This window comes from Delphinus delphis, chromosome 19 (assembly GCF_949987515.2).
Source record: "Delphinus delphis chromosome 19, mDelDel1.2, whole genome shotgun sequence".
Classification (NCBI taxonomy): Eukaryota; Metazoa; Chordata; class Mammalia; order Artiodactyla; family Delphinidae; genus Delphinus; species Delphinus delphis.
In genome coordinates, this window is record NC_082701.1 from 48,210,061 (window position 1) to 48,231,080 (window position 21,020).

The 21,020-nt window shown below is 42.3% G+C and overlaps 1 protein-coding gene across 4 annotated transcripts in view; it reads right to left on the reverse strand.

Annotated features, from left to right (window-relative positions):
* The window catches only part of ZZEF1 (zinc finger ZZ-type and EF-hand domain containing 1), a 113,364-nt gene that overhangs the window by 50,543 nt on the left and 41,801 nt on the right, over window positions 1–21,020 (reverse strand). For 2 of the 4 annotated variants that reach the window (XM_059997257.1, XM_059997255.1), the window contains exons 13-26: window positions 20,213–20,428; window positions 18,473–18,573; window positions 17,782–17,951; window positions 17,069–17,202; window positions 12,973–13,040; window positions 11,881–11,995; window positions 8,064–8,223; window positions 6,986–7,107; window positions 6,778–6,900; window positions 5,719–5,885; window positions 5,554–5,635; window positions 4,379–4,580; window positions 3,171–3,319; window positions 1,235–1,475 (exon numbers count right to left, since the gene is read on the reverse strand). In XM_059997257.1, the coding sequence (XP_059853240.1) occupies window positions 1,235–1,475; window positions 3,171–3,319; window positions 4,379–4,580; window positions 5,554–5,635; window positions 5,719–5,885; window positions 6,778–6,900; window positions 6,986–7,107; window positions 8,064–8,223; window positions 11,881–11,995; window positions 12,973–13,040; window positions 17,069–17,202; window positions 17,782–17,951; window positions 18,473–18,573; window positions 20,213–20,428 (2,050 nt within the window). Of the gene's footprint in view, window positions 1–1,234; window positions 1,476–3,170; window positions 3,320–4,378; window positions 4,581–5,553; window positions 5,636–5,718; window positions 5,886–6,777; window positions 6,901–6,985; window positions 7,108–8,063; window positions 8,224–11,880; window positions 11,996–12,972; window positions 13,044–17,068; window positions 17,203–17,781; window positions 17,952–18,472; window positions 18,574–20,212; window positions 20,429–21,020 lie in introns of all 4 variants that reach the window. The other 2 variants (XM_059997256.1, XM_059997254.1) reach the window with 1 other exon arrangement.

A 21,020-nucleotide genomic window follows, 5' to 3' on the forward strand; every position in this document is an offset into this window, starting at 1 on the left:
TGTGATAGCTGAACATGATTTGAAAAAGAGCTGGGGGAGAGTTCTATCTCTCAGCTTTTAACTCACAAGGCTTTTATCCTTCCACTGAAAGTTCCCACAGGTAACAAAGGCTGTCCAGTTGTCTTACTACAATTTGATTATGGAAACATGAACCGAATTTTTTTTTCCAAGACCATACAGGTCAGCAGGCCCCTCATCCCCAGCAGAAATATACTCTCCCATGTGACAGTTGTTTACTTAAACCACTCATGCTTCAGTACAGTTTTATTTACTTGAGCAGCTTCTTAAAGGAAATATTAAGATTTGAAGGAGTAATTGAGATGATTTGGACATCAGGAAATAAACTCTGCAATGTGGGACACACAAGACTAAGCAATAAAGGTAGCAGTGCTAATAATATCAACAATAATAATAATTAGAGCAATAAGCAATTACCTACTCTAAGAAAGGAAGCATTTGTTCCTGCTTCTTTCATCAGCACCATGGAAAGAACACATATCCTGCCAAAGTGCTTGGGACAGCCCATAACTTGTCTTTACGTTGGGTTTGAAATGTTTTTCCCCTGAAAGATTATGCGTAGGGAGAGACCCTCCCTCTCCGTGGGTCCTGTTAGGCTGCAGTCTACACTTATAGTAAATACACAGAGATGGTATCCCTGGGGGACATGAGGAAAAGAAATGGCAAGGAGCAGGCTATCAACGAAGGAAACCAAGCAGGGATGATGCTACAAAGAAGCTGCAAGTCTAAAGATGGAGTTAATACCTGCATTTCCTCCTTGGTTATCAGCACATTCAATTACCTAAACATCTCAGGTTTAAATTGGAATTTCTTAGCATGTTAGAGCTAATCTAAACTTTACGGATAAGGATACTCAGGTGCAGAAAGGTTATCTGATTAACCTGAAGCTGCACAACTTCTAGTTTGTGAGCTGGGACTACAACCCAAGTTAAGGTTTCTTTCCATTAAACTTCTCGCCAGTTTTCCATGAGAATTCTGGATTACAAATTACCTGCTAATTAGGAAACTCAAGGCTACTTGCTATATACTGCAATCTGCTAACTATAAATTGGTCACAAATCTTTTGACTGGCAAAGTAGGACTGACAAGATGAAGTCTATAGTTGTAGAAGTATGTTTATGTTCCAAAATATTTTACAACTTTCACTTAAGATAAGCTTTCTTAAAACTTAGCAATTGGCCTTCAGATCAAAAACATTCCCTGTAATATAAGTTACCATATTTTTGCAGCTTCTCATATAAATCTGGAGTGCGATACACCAGAGCAGCAAAGGTGGCGTTCACAGCTTGATCAATAGTGGAACCAGCAACTATATCTGTCTTTGGGGCCTGTTTTCTACATGCCTGTATGAATCCTTTGAAAAGTTCTGAATATGGCCCACAGAAGTTCTGGGCAGGATCTGACTGTGCAAAGTCAAGAAGAAATTGGTGGCAGGGATCATCAGGGATGTTCTTAACCTGGGAACAACAACAACAAGAAAAACCATCATGTTTAATGCATTCATTCAAAAAATAAAGTTTACTGAACACCTACTAGGCCAAAGCAGAAGTATAAAACACGGTGCTTACTCTCAAGAAGTTTCAATCTACTTGGGGGAGATCAGACAGATACATGGGTTAAAAAAAAAGGTAAACATAAATAAAACATTAAAAGCATTAAAGCTACCACTACTGTAAAGCGTAAGATTATCAAGTGCCAAATGCCTAGAAGGGACACCCAGTGCTGAGAATCCACAGGGGGGAGCTCCTGGCAGGTTAAAGTAACTACGGAAAGCCTCCTGGAGGGGACGGGCTTTGGACTGGACCCTGAAGACTGCGCAGGTTTGGCCCTGAGGAACACAACCATGAGCAAAAGTTAAGAGTCAGTGGGGAGACTGACCTGGCCTGAAGTCTCAGCTGGGGAGTGGTGGGAACTAGAGTCAGATAGGTAAGGTGAAAGGAGACTGTAGAGAGCCTTGACTGTCACACTGAGGAGTTTAGACTTCACCCTGTGGGCAACGGGGAGCCATTAATGGTGCTTGGCAGTGGAATGACAAGATAATGCAGTGATTAAAAAAAACTTGGTAGGTACCAATGTAACAACGCAAGTGCAAGATGAGGGTCTGAATAAAGATGGAGACAGAGGAGACAGACAGTGGTGAACATCTCAAGGAAGAAGCCACAGGGCTTGCAGCTGACTGGACAGGAAAGGTGAGAACAAGGTGGGGATAAAGGTGATGCCAGGGAGCAGTGGTTCAATGCCTGGGAAACAATAATGACAGTAACAGGAGCGAGAAGTCCAGGGAGACGTCCTGGTTTTACACCTCTGAGTTAAAGGGCATCAGAACACTTAAATGGAAATACCTGACAGGAAGATGGGGATACATGACTGGAGCCTGAGAGAAGAACCAGGGCTGGAAACTGACATTTAGGTATTTTTCACACAGATATGACAACAGAAGAGAGGAGACAGCATCAAGTCTTGGTGGGGTGCAGGAAAGGGGAGAAAGCCCAAATGAAGCCTACTCTTTAGAGAAGGAGGAAGAAGAGAGGTCAATAAAGGGAGTAGATGGAGTGGTGAGATTAAGAGAAGACAGTAGGCTGCCATGGAATAAGAGAAGGAGCAGAGAGGCAAAGGAGAAGAGAAGCTGAGCAAGAACCCCTGGATTCAGCAATTAACTACTGAAGAACTGGGGTAGGGGGAGGCAGGAAGAAGGGAGGAAAAGTAGTAGAGCAGAGAGAGAAGGGCGGAGAGATGAAGAAGAGACAGTGGGCAAACTTGTTTCGTTTTTAATTATTATAAGCCTAAATAATGTGTTACTGTTCCATGGAGAACAAATAAGTACAGCATAAATCATTTATTCTGAAGTTTGACTCAGCGGGCACCGGAAATAGACTCGACTTGTTTGTTTAATAACTCCATCAAGAGAGATTTACTGAGCACCTACTGTATATCACTGAAGAGTCAGTCAGTCAATACTTCTGAAGACCCGTTACACTGGCCCCTGTGGTGCAGTGGGGACCCCAAGTGAACAGGGATATAGTTTCTGCCCTCGAGGAGCTAACAGCTCAGTGGGGGTGATAAGATACAAACACAGACGTTTATAATTTAAAGTAATAAATATTAGTAAACATTTCCCATTCCAAATACAAAGACAAGAGAAGAACAAATACCTCCTTATTATCCTGGGGTGGGTGAGTGGGCCAGCTTGCTTCTAATCCCAACTCTGGACATATTTGGTGCCTGAACACAGGTTTCCACAAGGGGGAGTTTAGGACTAATGCCATTTTTGCCTGAGGTATTGCCATGTTACTTCCTAACTCTGGAAAGAGAAAAAGAAGGCTGATGAGAGTTCTATTTTTTCCTTAATATACTGAGAATCTTTGAACTGGTGAAGAAAAGGTTTTAAAAAAACGTGGGCATTAAGACTTGGAGGGAATTCACACACATTTAGCAGAATATAATTGTGATACTTCATAAACAAATACCCCAATGAACCCAAGCCATCAGGCAGTCCTGAAATGCTACCATTCTCTACGACAGCTTCAGTTACAGGTGCCTCTGAAATGACTTAACCCGTGTAGTAAGTTGAAAACAGAATGGGAACTACCTCTAGGGTATAACAGGAGACCATTTAGAAACGTTTCATTATGGGCACATGTTCACAATTCATAAACTTAAGTTTGTAAAAAAATAGCAGCAATAATTAAATACCCACCATGTATGTGTTTATGAATAAACAAAGAAAAAAGACTAGATAGAAATAGATTAAAATGTTAATAATAGTTATCTCGGGGTATCAGGATTAAAAATGGCTTTTCCCCTTGGCTTTTTTCCGTTACGCAATTTTTGTATGATGTTTTACTTTTAAAGTGAGGAAAAACTCAAGACATGATATAGAAATAAAATACGCTAGCAAGTTTCATTCTATTTCTTGTTTCACTCATCCTTGGATGAATTTAACAAATAAGTTGAAGAAATCACTTTAAGGCTAAATCCATGTTCACATATTTATACATATTCACACAAATATTCAGATAATTAGAGAATATACAATTAATTTATTCCATATTTCTGCCTTCTTGTTGGAGTATACCAAAATTGACTCACAAAACAATGATGACAATGCTGCCCAAACTCAGCTCCCTCCCCACTTGTCCTCCACAGACAGGGAATCCACCATGTCCTTCCTTGGCAATGTGCCCCAGTGTCTGAGTCAAGCAGACATCTTATTGTGGTTTAGTTTAAAGGAAACTGAAAGGGAATTTTATCAATCCCCTTTGCTCTACTGCTATGTGGAGACAACTTACACAAAAGGGGTACTACCTTGCTCTTCAATGTGGCTGTTAGCAAGAAGGGAAGGGATGGTCTGTGGACTTACGATGCACGGATTTGAGTGCCATGCACTGGGAAGCGAGGCGTCCCATCAGCCGGGAAACAAGGAGCTGTAAATCCAAGCCCCAAGACACGGCGACATCAGGCAGGCCATAGGCAGTGACGGTGAATTTGTAGCCCCACTCATTGTTGCTGCTGTCAGAGTGAAAGAGAAACTGCAGCCGGGGACCAGCCTTAAAGGTCACTTTCTAGAGACAAACAAAAAAGTCATGTGGTCAAACTGATTAGAGAAGGTAGCATTTCAATAATAAGCATGTTCTTCACGACTCAGAAAGATCTAAATATAAGATTGGTCTAAATATAAAATTGGTCCCTGGAGGTCCAGTGGTTAAGACCCCGCGCCTCCACTGCAAGGGGCATGGGTTTGGTCCCTGGTCAGGGAACTAAGATCCCACATGCCATATGGCCAAAAAAAAAAAAAAAAAAAAAAATTGGTCTATATTCTCACCATTATATCTTATCACCCCCACCAAAACTACTAAAGGAGAAATGTATAACGGAGTGACTGAAACAGAAAATTCACAACTGCATCTTATGAAGAAGCAAAGTTGAAAACTGCTGGTCGGTTTTCTAAACCTCAGATGCCCATCTGCCCACCACCTACTCAGCCAGAGAGCATGCTGCCCGCTCCTCTGCTCCCAACCAAGACCGCTGACAGCAGAGAGAAGGTCAACAGTGAAGCAGGACTTAACTTCCCAGCCCCAGAGACCATGCGGCCCTAACTGTGAGGGAGATCCTGGCTTTCATCACCATGGTCAGGGCCCTCCTGGACTCACTGGCCCTTTCTTGCTAAGGATTACAACTCCCCATTTACTCTGACAATGTGATATAAACCAGGGGTGGCAAACTGTTCCTATGAAGAATCAGAGAGTAAATCGTTAGACTTTCTGCGCCATACAGCCTCTGTTGCGATGACTCAACTCCACCACTAAAGTGCCAACGCAGCTACAGATGAAACAAACAAATGGGCGCGGCTGTATCCCCAAAAAACTTTATTTACAAAACAGGTATTGAACTCTGCTATAAGCACTTCCTTTTACGAAAGTGTAATATAAGTGCTTCCCTTCAAAGACCATATCTCTATTACTGCCTGAGGCTGACAAAAGGAGAAGAATTGACACAGAAACAAGTATCGCATGGCTCTCTGGGAACATCACGCACCTTGGGCCATTTATCAGTGCCGACTTTTGTGTCATAGCGTGTTTTCCCACCTCTAGCGTCGGTAAATTCCAGATAATCATACCTGTGAAAGCATAATCTTTATCACTTTCCGTCTCTCATTTCTGATCCATTATTGCTTGGGGAAAAAGAACAGGTGAGTTGTACCTTTTCTCAGTTTCACATCGCTCGTCAAATTCCACCTCAAAATAGGTTGCCCCTGGGCTAACAAAGACAGACACCTCATGGCAGTTATTTTCATAGTTGTGAGCAGACTCCTTGGTCCACGTATGTAACACCACAGGACGTTCCTGTTGCCAAGTCTCCACATCCAGCTATGTAGACAAACGAGTTAAGAAAGAAGGGTTTTCATCACTCTACATCCAGCCACACACAGGAAACTGCTGTGCATCAGTGCCCCAGACAGTAGCTTTTGACATCCCTACACGAATCATCACACAGGCTAAAAATATACCTGATGTTCCCATCTATATATATCGATCAACATACATTTATTCAGCAGAGAAGACACGGGGTTTCTATTGCATTATAGTAACTCTGATTAGCTTTTATTTTTCTAACTATGACTATCTGTAAGAACTATTTCTTACAAACCAGTACCAGCATGAAGTTCCAGTACTAGCATGAAAGACCTTACACTCCTATTTGGGACCCTGGCAAACCCGAGCCCACCTTGTCTTCTCCCTCCCTTTTTCAGTCTTTGCTTTTTTTGTCTTTAAAATAGGCTTTAAAATATACGCCCTTTCTACTCCCACAGAGTTGTGAGATTCAAACAAGACAGTGAAAAAACATTTTGTCCTGTAAGGTTGAATAAGGGAGAAAATGCTTTTAAATACCCAACCCTCTAATTTGCCTTTCAACACAGATTTTCTCTTCTGGACTTCAATTTGGTTAATCATTCACATGGTTTTGATATAATTTCATGTGCTGTAGAACAATTAAATTAATCTATGTACAGCTTCCTCTGTGTCTCCTGTCTAATGCTGACCATATACCAAATCAACTCAGACTGGCATTTATTCTTGCTGTCAAAACCAACACTGATAAAGTTGATAGGCACTGATAAAGTACTGATAAAACAGAGGGGGCTCTTCTAGAGGTAACTTATTCGTGTAGACCCGTAACTGAGTGGTATGTCTCATTACGTGTGGTCACAGGGTTCCTAAGAGGGGATACAAAGCAGGTTCAAATGCCAACTCGAGGTACCTTGTTCAGTCCTCCATCAGGGTCACTGCAGAGCTCCTTCAACAGCTCTGTCAGGGCACTGAACTCTCTCAAGAGCGTGCAGTGTGAAATATCTAATGTGCAAAAGTCCAGCAGAAAGATCACCTACAGGAAGATGAACGAAGCACTTAGCGTCCACCTCAGACTCGCCCCCTCCCACCCCTTACAAATGGCTGCCACTCTGTCTTACCAGTTGACGAGCTGCCATTGAAAACACCGAATTACATAATTTTTCTACTACAGTTTTCCCGCTATACTGTGACAAAAGGGATTCCAAAATCACTCTCATGCGTGCCAGAAACTGTCCCACATCTGCCAAAACATAAAGAAAATAATTAATATTTTATATGGTAGAAACATCACTTACTTGGTCATCATCAAGGACAAAGCCGGAGAGGGTCACAGAAGCTGTAGAGGGAATTCCCCGTCAGAGAAGACCATGAGACCATTTCAGTGTCATACAAACGTTTTCCTCTGGGAGGGAAAAGCACTGCGAATCTCAGTAAAAGTTTACTTTTAAAGTGAGTGATTTTTTTTTTTTTTTGTCTTTGCTACTTTCCCATGGGGTGGAGATATCCCTTTTATAAGTGAAGGTACATGGCTGACCAACCCAGTTGCTGGTCTGCCTCTCCCTTTGTTTACAAAGGGCCCGCCTCTAGGTACGCCATGTGACAGGCCAAACTTGAAGAGCCAAGACTCAATGCTGTAAGCATTTTTGACATGGCTGCTGAGACCAAGTTTGATGGAACTGATTTTTCTACATACAACTTCTCAGAACCCGTTGGGTTTTGTGTAATTTTCTGTGGGTTTATGGGACATGAATATTTTCTGTGGGTTTATGGGACATGAATATTTTCAGTACCAGCAAAGATCACAGAAGTGCTCACATGTACCTTAGATTTTTAAAGTTCAAGACTTTCTTTTTTGGATAATTTGATTAAAACAGGGAAGACAGACTCTACTGAAGAATATAGTATCATCTAAGAGTGCTGTATGACCGCAGAGGCAATGTTTAGGCCGTGAAATGACCCAACCGTACAATAAAAACACTTAGGCATACTACTTCATTCAGACAGGAAACTGAGCAAAAAGACATGCTACAGAATTCCATTTTAAGAAGAAAAAAACAACCCGAAGACAGATCTGATTTGTAATAATGAAATGAAAACAACACACACTCTGTTCTATGTGAGGTACTAAGAAAAGAGCACACACAGAGTCAAACCCAAACACCTATCTGTTTTCATGGATTTTGTACTGAAACTCACATTTTTCAATAAGGTCAGCGGCAAGATCTTTGGCTCCAGAGTCTGTGCTCTTCAGCTGCAGGTAGCACCAGGACAGCAGGCTGCCTTGGACAGACCAGAACAGGGAGAAGAGCACAGAGCCCACCTCCCCTTGGGCCCCATCGACCATCAGCAGCTCACACTACAAGGGAGGAGAGAAATGGAAAGTGTTTACAACAGGCCATTCACAGAACACAGCCAGGGGCATTCTGTAAGAGAGCAGCTGTCAGACTCAAAGAGATTCTAGGGAAGTGGGGAATATTTATGACAGAGCTTTCAACCCAAAAGTGACCAAGAAAGACGGCATTATGAAAACTCCTCTCTTGCCCTCCAGCTGTTCAGAGCCTTTATAGATGTTGGACTCCACGTTCCCCCTTCCACCCCTTAGGAACCTTACCCCACGGTTATCTTCTCTCTCTCTCTCTCTCACACTCACACACACACACACACACACACACACACACACACACACACACACACACACACACACACACACACACACACACACACACACACACACACACACACACATCTTCAATAATTCCTTTTCTCTCTGGCTCCTTCCCCTGAGCCTTCAATCAAATCTCTCCCATTTTAAAAGACAATTCTTTATCCCACTACAGCTCTCTAACCATCATCTTTATTCTCCAGTTTCTCTGAAGAGTCAAATGACCTCTAGGGATAAATTCTTGCACCTACAAACCACAAGATATACTACTTCCATGTAAATGCCCCGAACTGGAAACAACCCAACTCTCCCTTCCCTCCAAAGTAAAATGGATAAATAAATTATGGCAGATTCATAAGGGGAATATTGTGTACCAGTGGGTTGGGGGTGGAGGGGGAGAACTGCAGCACATACATCAACATGCATGAATCTCAAAAATGCTGTTGGGTGAAAAAAACTTGTCCCAGAAGACTGAATGCCACATGATTCCATTAAAGACCAAAATCAGGGAAAACAAGCCTGCTATGTAGGGATAAGTAGAAAGAAACACAAGGAAATGATGAATATAAATTTCAGAATGGTGGTTACCTCTGACGAGGAAGGAGGAAGGTGAGCCATGGAAGGGCACTGGGCAGGAGGGGCAGACTGCAAAAATACTGGTAATGTTCCACTTCTTAAAATGGATAGTTGTTTCTTTAAAGTGTGCATCAATATATATATTTGTGTACATGTGTTCCATCTGAAAAAGCTGCCTGCACCTGCTGTGCCTGCCTTTCCCCTCCCTGCCACTCTACCCCTCCTGCACCCACCACTCGTTGAAGCCATTCCTCAAAGGCATTAGTTGCCACCTAGAGAGCAAAGCCTCCCCACTTAACCCCAGCCCTGGGAGCTGTGCCAGCCACGGTCCTACTTGAAGCTCTCTCCTCCCTCAGCTTCTGTGGCCCCTGACTTTCTTCCTGCCTCTCCTTCTTACTCTCCTGGCTGCCCTTTCTACACAGATGCCCACAGGCGATGAGAGAACACTGACATTCATGGCTTCAACTATCACCTGCTGGTGAATGACGGCAAATCTCCATTTCCAGCACTGACTCAGCTCCTGAGGGTCCAACCAGACACTGTCACCTAAAGTCCTCCCAGAACCATAAACCCAACATGTTCGAAGCCTAGCCGTTAGCACTCTCCTCTTCAAATACCTGCTCCTCCCCATCTTGTCACTGGCCTTTTACATATGCTGTTATATTAAGAACACCCCTTCCTCTATGCCTGATCAGACTCCGTTTGTGGGCTCACAAGGAGCTCCAGCACCACCTCCTCCAAAAAGCCCTTCCCAAGCTCTACTGCCTTCTTCCACCAGATGGGGTCAGGTGTGCTCTTCTGTACCCACAAGACCTACGCTTTTAGGCCCTTACTGTATTATGACTGATCACATGTTTGCCTGCTTCTCAAGACCGTGCTCTTTTGGCACTGTACCCCCATGCCTAGCACAGGGCCCGGCACGCAGCAGGCTTCTCGTGGATCTCTACTGAATTAACAGACTTGCGAGAAATTTTTCAGACTAGGTACATTTCTGACCACCTTGAAAAAAAGTTTTTTTAAATCTAACTCTTCTTCTTTAGTACAACCATAAATGTTTCTTATTCAAAAAGATAATTCAAGGAAATATCTCAATGGCTGCAGTGATCCCTGGCCTGGGAGGTTTGGTGAGGTTTCTAACTTCCTTTGTATCACAGGAAAGTGACAGGGAAGAAAAGACAATCACGTGATCTCCAAATAGTGAAGATTATGAGGAATTCTCTTGGACAAATGCTATCTCACTTCTCTACGTACAACTCACAGCACACCTGACCAAGTGGAAAGGGGACAAGACTAAGAGTCGAATAGCCTGGGTTTTAGTCCTGGCTCCAGCACATACCGACTCACGCAGGAGGCAGAATTAACACCCACGAAAACCAGTGAGAGCACTGGAGTCTTCTGCCCAGGGGCACTGATGATGGGAACGTAGAACTTAAATCAGCAGTCTGGGAAACACAGAATTTAGATGAGCTCCAGGAGAAAGGGAAAGTGTGGGAAATGGCAGAAATAAAAACAGATGAGAATGAGACACGGCTAACCAGGGCAGAGCAAAAACTGATGGGCAGTAGGCTGGAGTAAGATTTTTAAGGGAGACTCAAGAGATGGGTCTGGAAAGAAGACAGAAAGGAGAAAATAACCAAAGAGAACATTAATGTGACAGCAGAAAATAGAGCATTGATTAAAAACAATTAAGGCTTATAAAGTCAATACATTACCTTAAAGAACACAGGCATCACAGTAAAATAAAAATAACCCTGAATTTAAACTAATATTAGGTCTAAATAGTGGCCAGTCCAGTGTGACCTAGCACACTACAAATGACAACCCAGCACACTGAAAGCTCTCTAAGGTCCCTGTGAGCAAATGGGGGGGGGTGGTAAGTGCTGAGTGGCCTATCAATGCAGGCAGCTGGGAATGAACGAAATCATGGCTCCAGAAGCAACCTGAAAACAGCAAAGCACTAACAAAAACATAAGAGATTTAAAGACACCAAGTTCAGCCACGTCATTAAACACATCAAGGGTGTGGTCTGTACTCTGCCCACATCTCCTCTACCTCCCTGGTTCCTGTATTTTATCCAGAGAGGTAGTGCTTGGTCCCCTACTACAGGGCTTTGCTACTTCAGAATCTCTGGGGGTACTTGATATAATGCAGAGTTTTAAGCCCTACCCCCAGAGACTCTAAATCAGTAGCTTGGGGTGGGACCGAGAAATCCAAATGTTTGCCACAATGTACCAGGCGATTCTGATCCAGGTGACAAATGGACTACATTTTGAGAAACAAAATCCTTCATGTTAAAAAAAAAAAAGAAAAGAAAAAAACTTTAAAATATCATTAGCACAGAAAAAAAGAGACCATCTTTTCAGATTTGATTAGCCTGTGGGTTTGCTAAGTAATCTTAAATTTTAAAAAAAGTTAAAGGCTTTTTCCACAGAATTCACACCACAAATATATGACTATGCGCTGGGCTCACTGACTGACACCAGAAGGGCACTCAGTAAATACCCATTCCTCCTTTTCAAAGGGAGTCTTAATGAGCACTTTCAGGTATTTATTGCTGGCTGACTACCAAGGGGCAGGGAAGCAACCTCTCGCTCATTTTGCAGGAGCTGCTAACTAGAAGCAAAGGCAGGCGGGGAAACCTCTGTGCTCGTGTGTGACAGTCGTAGGCAAAGTTACAATCATGCTGTAAATGAGGGCTAAAGGGGAAGGAGCCACAACTGCCCTACCCCGTCTCCTAAAGGCACGAGGCAAAGGAAACAGAGCGGCATCAGTTACCTCTCGAGCAGCAACAGAGAGCAGAGTGCTCATGACGGCCAGCACTTCACTGATGTCCGTGTCGGCCAGGTCGCCTTTCTCAGGTAACAGCAGAAGGCCGCCTGGATCCTTATCACTGAAAGGACACAAATTAGTCATGACACCTTGTTTCAGGAAGGGGATTTTCACGCTGTCTATCTCAAAAGGTTCCAAAAGAGAACCTAGCAAGATTTCACTGTCAGTTCTATGGGATGTGAGGAGTTTGGGTCAGGAAAAGGCCAGGGTCCCAGCTGGGTCTGTGCCACTGTCTGTCCACATGTACTTATGTAAGCACAGGCCCATAAATCTTCAAGTCCTTAGAAAAGATTCCAGGGAATAAATATGATGAATAAATCACCTTGGCCACCAACAGGAAATAAACCTAATCTCATGACTGCTAATCTGACAATCCAGGCTAAACATTCCCTGTGTCTTCAAAGTTTCTTCACATGAGCCCCAGCCTCTTTCATCATCCTTGATACTCGATTCTGAAGACATTTTATACAGTCCTCTAAATCTGGCCTCCGTACCAGGTATAGTCTCACCTGCAGACAGCTGCTCAGGCTTTTAGTCCCCTCCCTCCTTCAAGAGTCTATACCTCTAATAATGCAACCTACAGGCCCATGAGCTTCTCTGGGAGTCAAAGCAGGTAATGGTCTCCACGTCACCCCTCTCAGCACAATTTTTGCTAAACTACCACTCTGTGCCTCTGCAGTTGGGCTTGGGCTTTAAGGTATCTGGGTTTTTAGACTTGAGGACTGGACCCCAAACTCCTTCAGCTTCTTTTTTGTCTTCAAAAATCATGTAGAAACTGAAGCATTCAAGGAGATTCCCCATGGGTTCAACTCTAAAGTGTCTTACAGTGACTGGGACTTGGAGCAAATTCTTGACAAGACTATTATTCTACCACTATTTTGGTCACTTCTGAGTCTAGTGATACCTCACTCTAGAAACCTGGCTGAGTGAGGGAAGTACTTGGTTACTCCAAAAGCACATGAAAGGAAGGGAGAGCTCAAGAAAACAACGTTGCAAAGATCTGAAATACTGGACAACTGAAAAGAACTGTAAACTTACCTAAAATACGTGCAGAGTGAGCGGAAAGTGAGCTGCAGGGACTGCTTGTGTTCCTGCTCAGTGACATTCTTCTAGAAAACAAGACACTGCGGATTCAGGAAATCTATTCCACAACATTCTAGAGCCCTAGAGCAGCACAAAATGCCACGGCCCACTGATCCCAAACATGGGGAAAGCCGGGGTCAGCAGACCACCTCACGGGCCCAACTTAGACATGGCCTAGCGCGAAGAGGGAGCAGAACCAAGAGACGGCAGGTTTGCTTCTGTTCATTGCTGAAGCTGACATTTTCAAGCCTTCCCGCAGGAAAGCTTGATGCAAATGTTTAGGAAGGTGACTTCCAAAAGATGTCTATTTTCATCCCTGGGCAGGCCATCCCAAGAGGAGGGGACAGAGACAGAGCGCCTTTCTTGTGAGCTTTCTTTTGTTTTTTTTAAACAGGATCTAAGCTTTCTCTGTATAAGTCCGAACAGCCTACGGTGACAGTTAAAGGAATCACACCCCCTGATGAGGCTATGGATTACTCTGGGGGCACTTTTTTTTTTCTTAATTCAATAAATGTGTTGAACACCTATTGCTATGCAAGGCACTGGGGGAGATTTCCAGAGGATTTAAGACCCGGGGCCCTGCCTGGCACAAGAGGCTGGGAGAGATAAGATATGGTCACAAATGACAGCAGTTCAATTCATCTGCACGAGAAGCGAAAAAAAATATAGACCTTACCACTGCTGTCAGATAGATGGGCAAAGGAAAAGTTAATGAGCTGCTTTACTAACACACAGCAATGTCATTCAAGAGGTCGCATGTCCTCTATTTTTCCATGTGGGACACGAGCTAACAAAAAAACCATTTGCTCAGCTGCCTGATAAATGCTTCCAGCAAACAAGTGGGACAGAGATTCATCCACAATTCAGAGTCAGCTGATACTGTCAAAGGTTAAAACTCACGAAGTAAAAACTGATCCAAAGGGAACCCCTCATGCACTGTTGGTGGGAATGTAATTGGTGCAGCCTTTATAGAAAACAGTAATGGCTTTTGAGGGTGCTCAAAAAATTAAAAACAGAACTACCATATGATCCAGCAAATTCCACTCCTGGATGTTTATCCAGAGAAAACAAAAACACTAATTAGAAAAGATATATGCACCCTCATATTCATTGCAGCATTATTTACGATAGCCAAGATATGGAAGCAACCTAAGTGCCCATCAACAGATGAACGGATAAAGAAGATGTGAGATACACACACACACACACACACACACACACACACACACACACACGATGAATGAATATTAGCCATAAAATCTCACCACTTGTGACAACATGGATGGACCTAGAGGGTATTATGCTAAGTGAAATAAGTCACACAGAGAAAGACAAATATTGTATGATTTCATTTATATGTAGAATTTAAAAAACAAAATAAATGAACAAACATAACGAAACAGGAACAAAGTCATAGATACAAAGAACAAACAGGTGGTTCCCAGAGGGGAGAGGGATGGAAGGAGGGAAGAAATAGATGAGGGAAATTAAGAGGTACAAACTTCCAGCTGCAGATTAAATGAGTCGCAGGTATGAAATGTACAGTGTGGGGAATATAGTCAATAACTATGTAATATCTTCATATGGTGACATATCATGAAATAAACTTATCGTGGTGATCATTTTGAAATGTACAGAAATATTGAATCACTATGCTGTATAACAGGAAATAATGTAGTGCTGCAGGTCAATTATAATTCAAAAACAAACAAACTCATAGAAAAAGAGATAAGAGGCAGGGGTCGGAGGAACTGGATGAAGGCAGTCAAAAGGTACAAACTTCTAGTTATAAGCTAAATACTCGCGATGTAACGTACAACATGATCAATGTGATTAACACTGCTGCGTGTTATATATGAAAGTGGTCAAGAGAGTAAATCCCAAGAGTTCTCATCACAAGGAGAAAAATTTTTTTTCTGTTTCTTTGAGATTTCTTTAATTTATATGAGATGATGGATGTTCATCCAATTTATTGTGATAATCATTTCACGATGTATGTAAGTCAAATTATTATGCTGTGCACCTTAAACTTATACAATGATGTATGTCAATATATCTCAATAAAACTAGAAGAAAGAAACCTGATCCCTCAAGCTGATATGGAAATTTTGCAGAGAGCTGAAAACAACCAAAGATCCTCCCTCCTCTTGGAAATCCTCCATCACTTAACCTGAACAAGATTCTCCTCTAAACACCTATTGCGTATAGGGTCAGTTTTTCCTTGTGGCAGTGCCCCCAAACAGACTGCAGTCATTTGGCATCACATTTTATGCTTCTTTTATTCCCTTTTTTGTTTCTATGGGGCTTTATGCATCCGACAGGGCACTTTTATTGCATTTACTAATTAGTTGTTACATACAGATATGCCCTTTTAAATGCTGCATCTCGTTTTCTTCATCAAAGTCTTCTCAGTACTTCTAATAGTTGTTTGTCTAAACGACAAATAATGATTATTTGTTTTATTCTTTCTGATTGTTATTTTTAAAATTTCTTTTCCGTGTCCTACAGCACTGGCTAGGCCTTCTAATATAATATCAAAGAGAAGCAGTGACAGTAAGCATCCTTGTTTTATACCTCACTTTGGAAGGGATGAGTCAGTGTCCCAAAGACCAGTACATTGTTTATTGTAGGTTTTGGATACATGCCCTCCAAGAGATTAAGGAACTTCCCTTTTATATCAAGTTTGCTAAGGGTTTTGTTGTTTGAACCATCATCAGAAGTTAATCTTATTAAAATTTTTTCTGCATTTATCAATATGATTTTTTTCCTCTCTGATTTCATTGACTGATTTTCTAATGTTAAACCATCCTTGCATTCCTAGGATAAATCATAATTTTGGGTGGGAAGATTAAAACTTGGTTGTATTTTCTTTACAGATATAAACTGAAATATTTATGAATAAAATAAGTCAGGGATTTACTCTGAAATAATAATGGGGGGTGGGAGTGGGTGAAGTATATTACAGATGAAACAAGATTAGCCTAAGTTTATAATTATTGAATCTAGGTGATGAGTACACTTGGGGGGGTTGGAGGGATTCATTATATGTATTATTTAATCTAGTTTTGTGTTCAATTTTCCCATAATAAAAAGTTAAAATGGCGGCTTCCCTGGTGGATCAGTGGTTAAGAATCTGCCTGTCAGTGCAGGGGACTCGGGTTTGAGCCCTGGTCTCGGAAGATCCCACATGCCGCGGAGCAACTAAGCCCGAGCGCCACAACTACTGAGTCCACGTGCTGAAACTACTAAAGCCCGCGTGCCTAGAGCCTGTGCTCCATAACAAGAGAAGCCACCATAATGAGAAGCCTGCACAGCAGAAGGAAGAGTAGCCCCCACTCAACACAACTAAAGAAAGCCCACGTACAGCAATGAAGACCTAATGCAGCCACAAATAAATAAATAAATTTATTTAAAAAAAAAAAAGTTAAGATGTTGGAACTTCCCTGATGGTCCAGTGGTTAAGAATCCTCCTGCCAATGCAGGGGACTAAGGTTTGATCCCTGGTCAGGGAACTAAGATCCCACATGCTGCAAGCAACTAAGCCCACGCGCCACAACTAGAGAGCCCTCATGCCGCAGCTACAGAGCCCACACACTCTGGAGCCCATGCGCCACCAGAGAGAAGCCTGTGCACCACAACTAGACAGAAGCCCGCGCACCACCACGAACAGCCCACGCGCCGCAATGAAAGATCCCATGTGCCACAACTAAGACCCAAAATAAATACATAAATAAAAATAAATATTAAATAAAAGGTTAAAATGTTAAAAAGAACACTTGGTTGTAGGCATATCATAAAGCTGAAGGAGACTAAACTCTCCCTTTGTGATTCAACAGGTTCTAAAACAGAGGTCAGGATTATCTCTCATCCCCACCCTGAGTACAGCGCTATGTCCTTAGATACTTGTGTCCCACACAAAACTTTGCACACAGTATTAAATACACATTTGGGAAACTGAAACTGAGAGGATATTCAGAGAAAACAAAGACTAATAAGTTTCACCCCAACAGAGTTCTGGAATGGAATCCATACTTTTAACGTAAATAATTACCATCATGGTGAAGAGATGGTCCCGCCGGGTCTGTCGATCAGGAAAGAAGACGGCAGCCCCATTAAGAAGGGTATTCCTGACTTCTTGTTTCAATATTTCCATGGGTGCAGAGTCTCCATCCACCCTATCCACCACTGGTAAAAATGAATAATCGGCTTTAATATATCCCACCTATTCACTTACAATATATGTACCGGCTGTAGCCCATACACTCGCTACCAGAGCAAAGAAATACTTCTGTACAGGCTAGGCAATGTAAAGAAATTATATTTTTATTTGTTTACGTTTAACAAAAATAAAGACTCTGTGTACCAGTTTTTACATTATTTCTGTCCTTTTGAGACACAACTTGGCGAAGCCTTAAAAATAACTTCAGATGATCATGTGTTTTATTCTCAATTAATATTATCATCTCCCCCACCTCAATCTATCAGCCTCATCCCCATGTCTCAGCTGAAGTAAAGACTGGAGTGTGATAGCAATTACTCTCAATATAACACAACTGTATATCAGAAACCAGGAGGAAGTCGTTGAAGAGGGACTAAATCCTGAACTCCAAATAATGATTCAAAAGAGGATCATGGAAACTCATTTTCCAAAGATGTAAACCCTTTCCTGGGTTTGCATGGTCAGAGGACCCCCTGTTCTCTAAAGCAAAAGGCCCTGCAGGCTACGAGCTCAGGGTCACAGTAAAGAAGAACCCCAATCCCTACCATCACACAGGTGTGTGTAGAGCTCCTTGGCGGCCTCTACCCGCCTACGGCTCATGCTTGGAGCCTTGGCGTCCTCAGAGGTGGCCGACACGTCTCCTTGCAGCACGGAGAAACAGCTCTGGAGGAGCTGCAGAAGCAGGGTTTGGGCACAGATGCATTCTTCCCTTGGGCTACAGAAAGACAAAGAACATCAGAGGGCAAAAATGCAAGTTGCTTTTACCCTCCAAGCCAAACAACTATCTACAAAGGGCTCTCCCCGCTAGGCATCAGGCTCAGTAAAAAGAATGCCAACCAGAGGCAGAAAGGTGGAAAGGAAAGAACAATGGACTGGGTAGTGACTGAAAACACAGACCCTGTCTGACTGTGCCCACTCTGGGCAAAGAAATACACCTCTGATTCTGTTTCTTCAGTAGTATAATGAGAATACTATAATACTTGACCTGCTTATCATTATAAAGTTGTAATATAAATGACAAAATGCTTGCAAAAACACTGCCCTAATAAAGCACTTTGTAGAAATGTAAGGTGTTTATTTTCAACAATAACCAAATCTTTCAAATCAGAGCAATATAAACTAGTAGGAAGTAAAAAATCTTGGAAGAAAAAAATTGTCCATTTAGAACAGCAAAACTCTGTTTTCAGTTGTGCTTATCAATATCCGATTATCACCTTGTAACAAATTCTGACTTACTTTTGCTTTAATTTACTGTAAAAATCCCAGAAGATCTGCAAATCAAGACCCGCGAAGTCCAGAAAAGATCTGTATTTTAAGCCACTTTCCTTCTGCTGTACCTAAAAAATAATAAAGACCAGAAAAAATAAAATTGAAACATGTATTTAGAGAAATATTGTAGTGGCTCATTTACTTCTCACTGTTAAGGGATAAGGTGGCTCCGCATGTGTAAAATTCCAACATAACTGATGCTTACTCTTAAACTAAAAAGTCCGTGAACAACTGTTTTTGGTGTGAAACTTTCTAAAATACGTGTGTGTGTGTACGTATGTACGTGAATGTATATATATACACATAACACATACACACACATCCCTATGAAAGTTCCTTGACTTCATAGATTCTACACCTGGAACGTAAGGGAATCTTTACTTGGTGATGATTATTGTCCAGGACCATCCTGCAGCATGTTTTGACCCTTCCCTGCATGTAGGCTGAAAGATCAATTCTACTGTAATCGCTTCTGCTACTCCTAAGCGTCTCCCTCTCATTTGCTATTTTCTGCTGTGATAGGAGAGCTCCGGTAACAAAGACCAAACAATCCATATACAAATTGAGTCACCAGCCTCTGAACATGCCCTGAAGCAGAACGCAGGTCAAGAGTAGATACTGTTGCGTAGCACATGTGAGAGGGCTCCACTGGGTTCCTGAGTGATAAGCCATGTCCTCTACAGCGATGGCTGCAAGAACCTTTCTTTGAGTAGACTGTCACTGTGTTTTCATTAGTGACTGTAGAAGTCAGTATCAAAAACACAATGTTCACAGCAGCATTGTTTACAATAGCCAAGATATGGAAGCAACCTAAGTGTTCATCAACAAATGAATGGATAAAGAAGATACGGTATATGTATATGATGGAATATTACTCAGCCATAAGTAGAATGAAATTTTGCCATTTGTGACAACATGGATGGACCTGGAGGGTATTATACCTAATGAAATAAGTCAGACAGAGAAGACAAATACTGTAAGTTTTCACTTATATGTGGAATCTAAAAAATGAAATAAACAAACAAATATAACAAAGCAGAAACAGACTCACAGTTGCAGAGAACAAACTAGTGGTTACCAGAGGGGAGTGGAGTGTGGGGAAGGGGAAAAATAGGTGAAGGAGATTAAGAGGTACAAACTACTAGGTATAAAATAAAATTTAAGTTACAAGGATATAATGTACAATACAGGGAATATAGTCAATATTTTATAATAACTTTGCATGGAGTATAATCTATAAAAATATCGGGTTACTATGTTGTATACCTGAAACTAATACTGTAAGTCAACTATATTTCAATTAAAAAAAATCCTGTTACTATTTTTGGTACTTTTAGTAAACAAAGAGAATTCACCTACACTTCAGGAATAATTCTAGGACTTAAAGAAGACATAAATTCCACAAATGTGCTTTGTCTCCCTGTCAACCAAAGCTGGGGCTCTTTAAGATCTGCATGTAGGTGTATCCCAGGAAACCTCACGATGGTGGCCACATGCCACTTCGTCTTCCACTGACTGATGCCATTAATGCCCAACGCCTCACTCCCCTTGGCCTCCCAACGTCATCACAGCAGCATGATGCCTGCCGTCCTCATTCGTACTGCATGGCTTCAGCAGGGCCAGGTTTCACTGGTTGGTGTTCCTTTCCCCAAACACTGTCGTTACTCTTCCCAAAGGAATGAGGTCTAACAACTGAGGAAACACTACCAGGTCGTGGGCGAGCTGCTGGATGAACTGAAGGGTCCTGAGGAGCAGTGTGGCCCCACAGACGCTCTCCTCCACGCCCTTTCTGCAGTGAGTATGGACGATGCTCTGCTCTGCTTCTGCCCTCGCGGGCCGGAGGTACCCACTGATGCTCAAGCCTTGTACTCCCAGGCGCTCTGCCGACTCCTGGCGGGTGCAGAGGAACTTCACCATCAAATACTGGAAAAGGACAAGACAGAGGTGAGGAGAAGGACTTAGAAGCCCCAGGTACTGACGAAAGGGAGATAAAGGCCTTTCTGGGCAGGTCTTCCTGTGACTTTAATAATTAATGAGGTACCACTATGCCTAGCACTGGAGACACAAAGTATAAGCCCAGCATCTACAACAAACAGGGAAGAGACAATACAAATGCTGAAGTCAGGTTTGGGGAAAGTTCACAATAAGAGAAACGGCACTATTCCGGCTTCAAGGTAAAAACAGGATGAGACAGGATGAATAAGAGAAGGACGTCTGCTCTGTGGCACAGTCATTTTGAAACAGACAACAGCTATATGGTGAAAAGAGTCAATGACTGCCCTAAGGGATCATCTCCAAGCCCCCAATTACCTGTAATCCATGTGCTGGGAGCCCAGGACACAGCCTTGTCTGCTCAAAGCTAAAACCATTTGCAAAGCCCAACCTCTATGCACACTCTCTGCTTATTATAGTGAAAGCTCCTTTGTTGAGGGCCTTTCAGAATCCACTACTCAGCTGCACAAATATTTACTGAGCACCTACTATGTACAAGCCCTAAAGATAGTTCTTGTTTCTC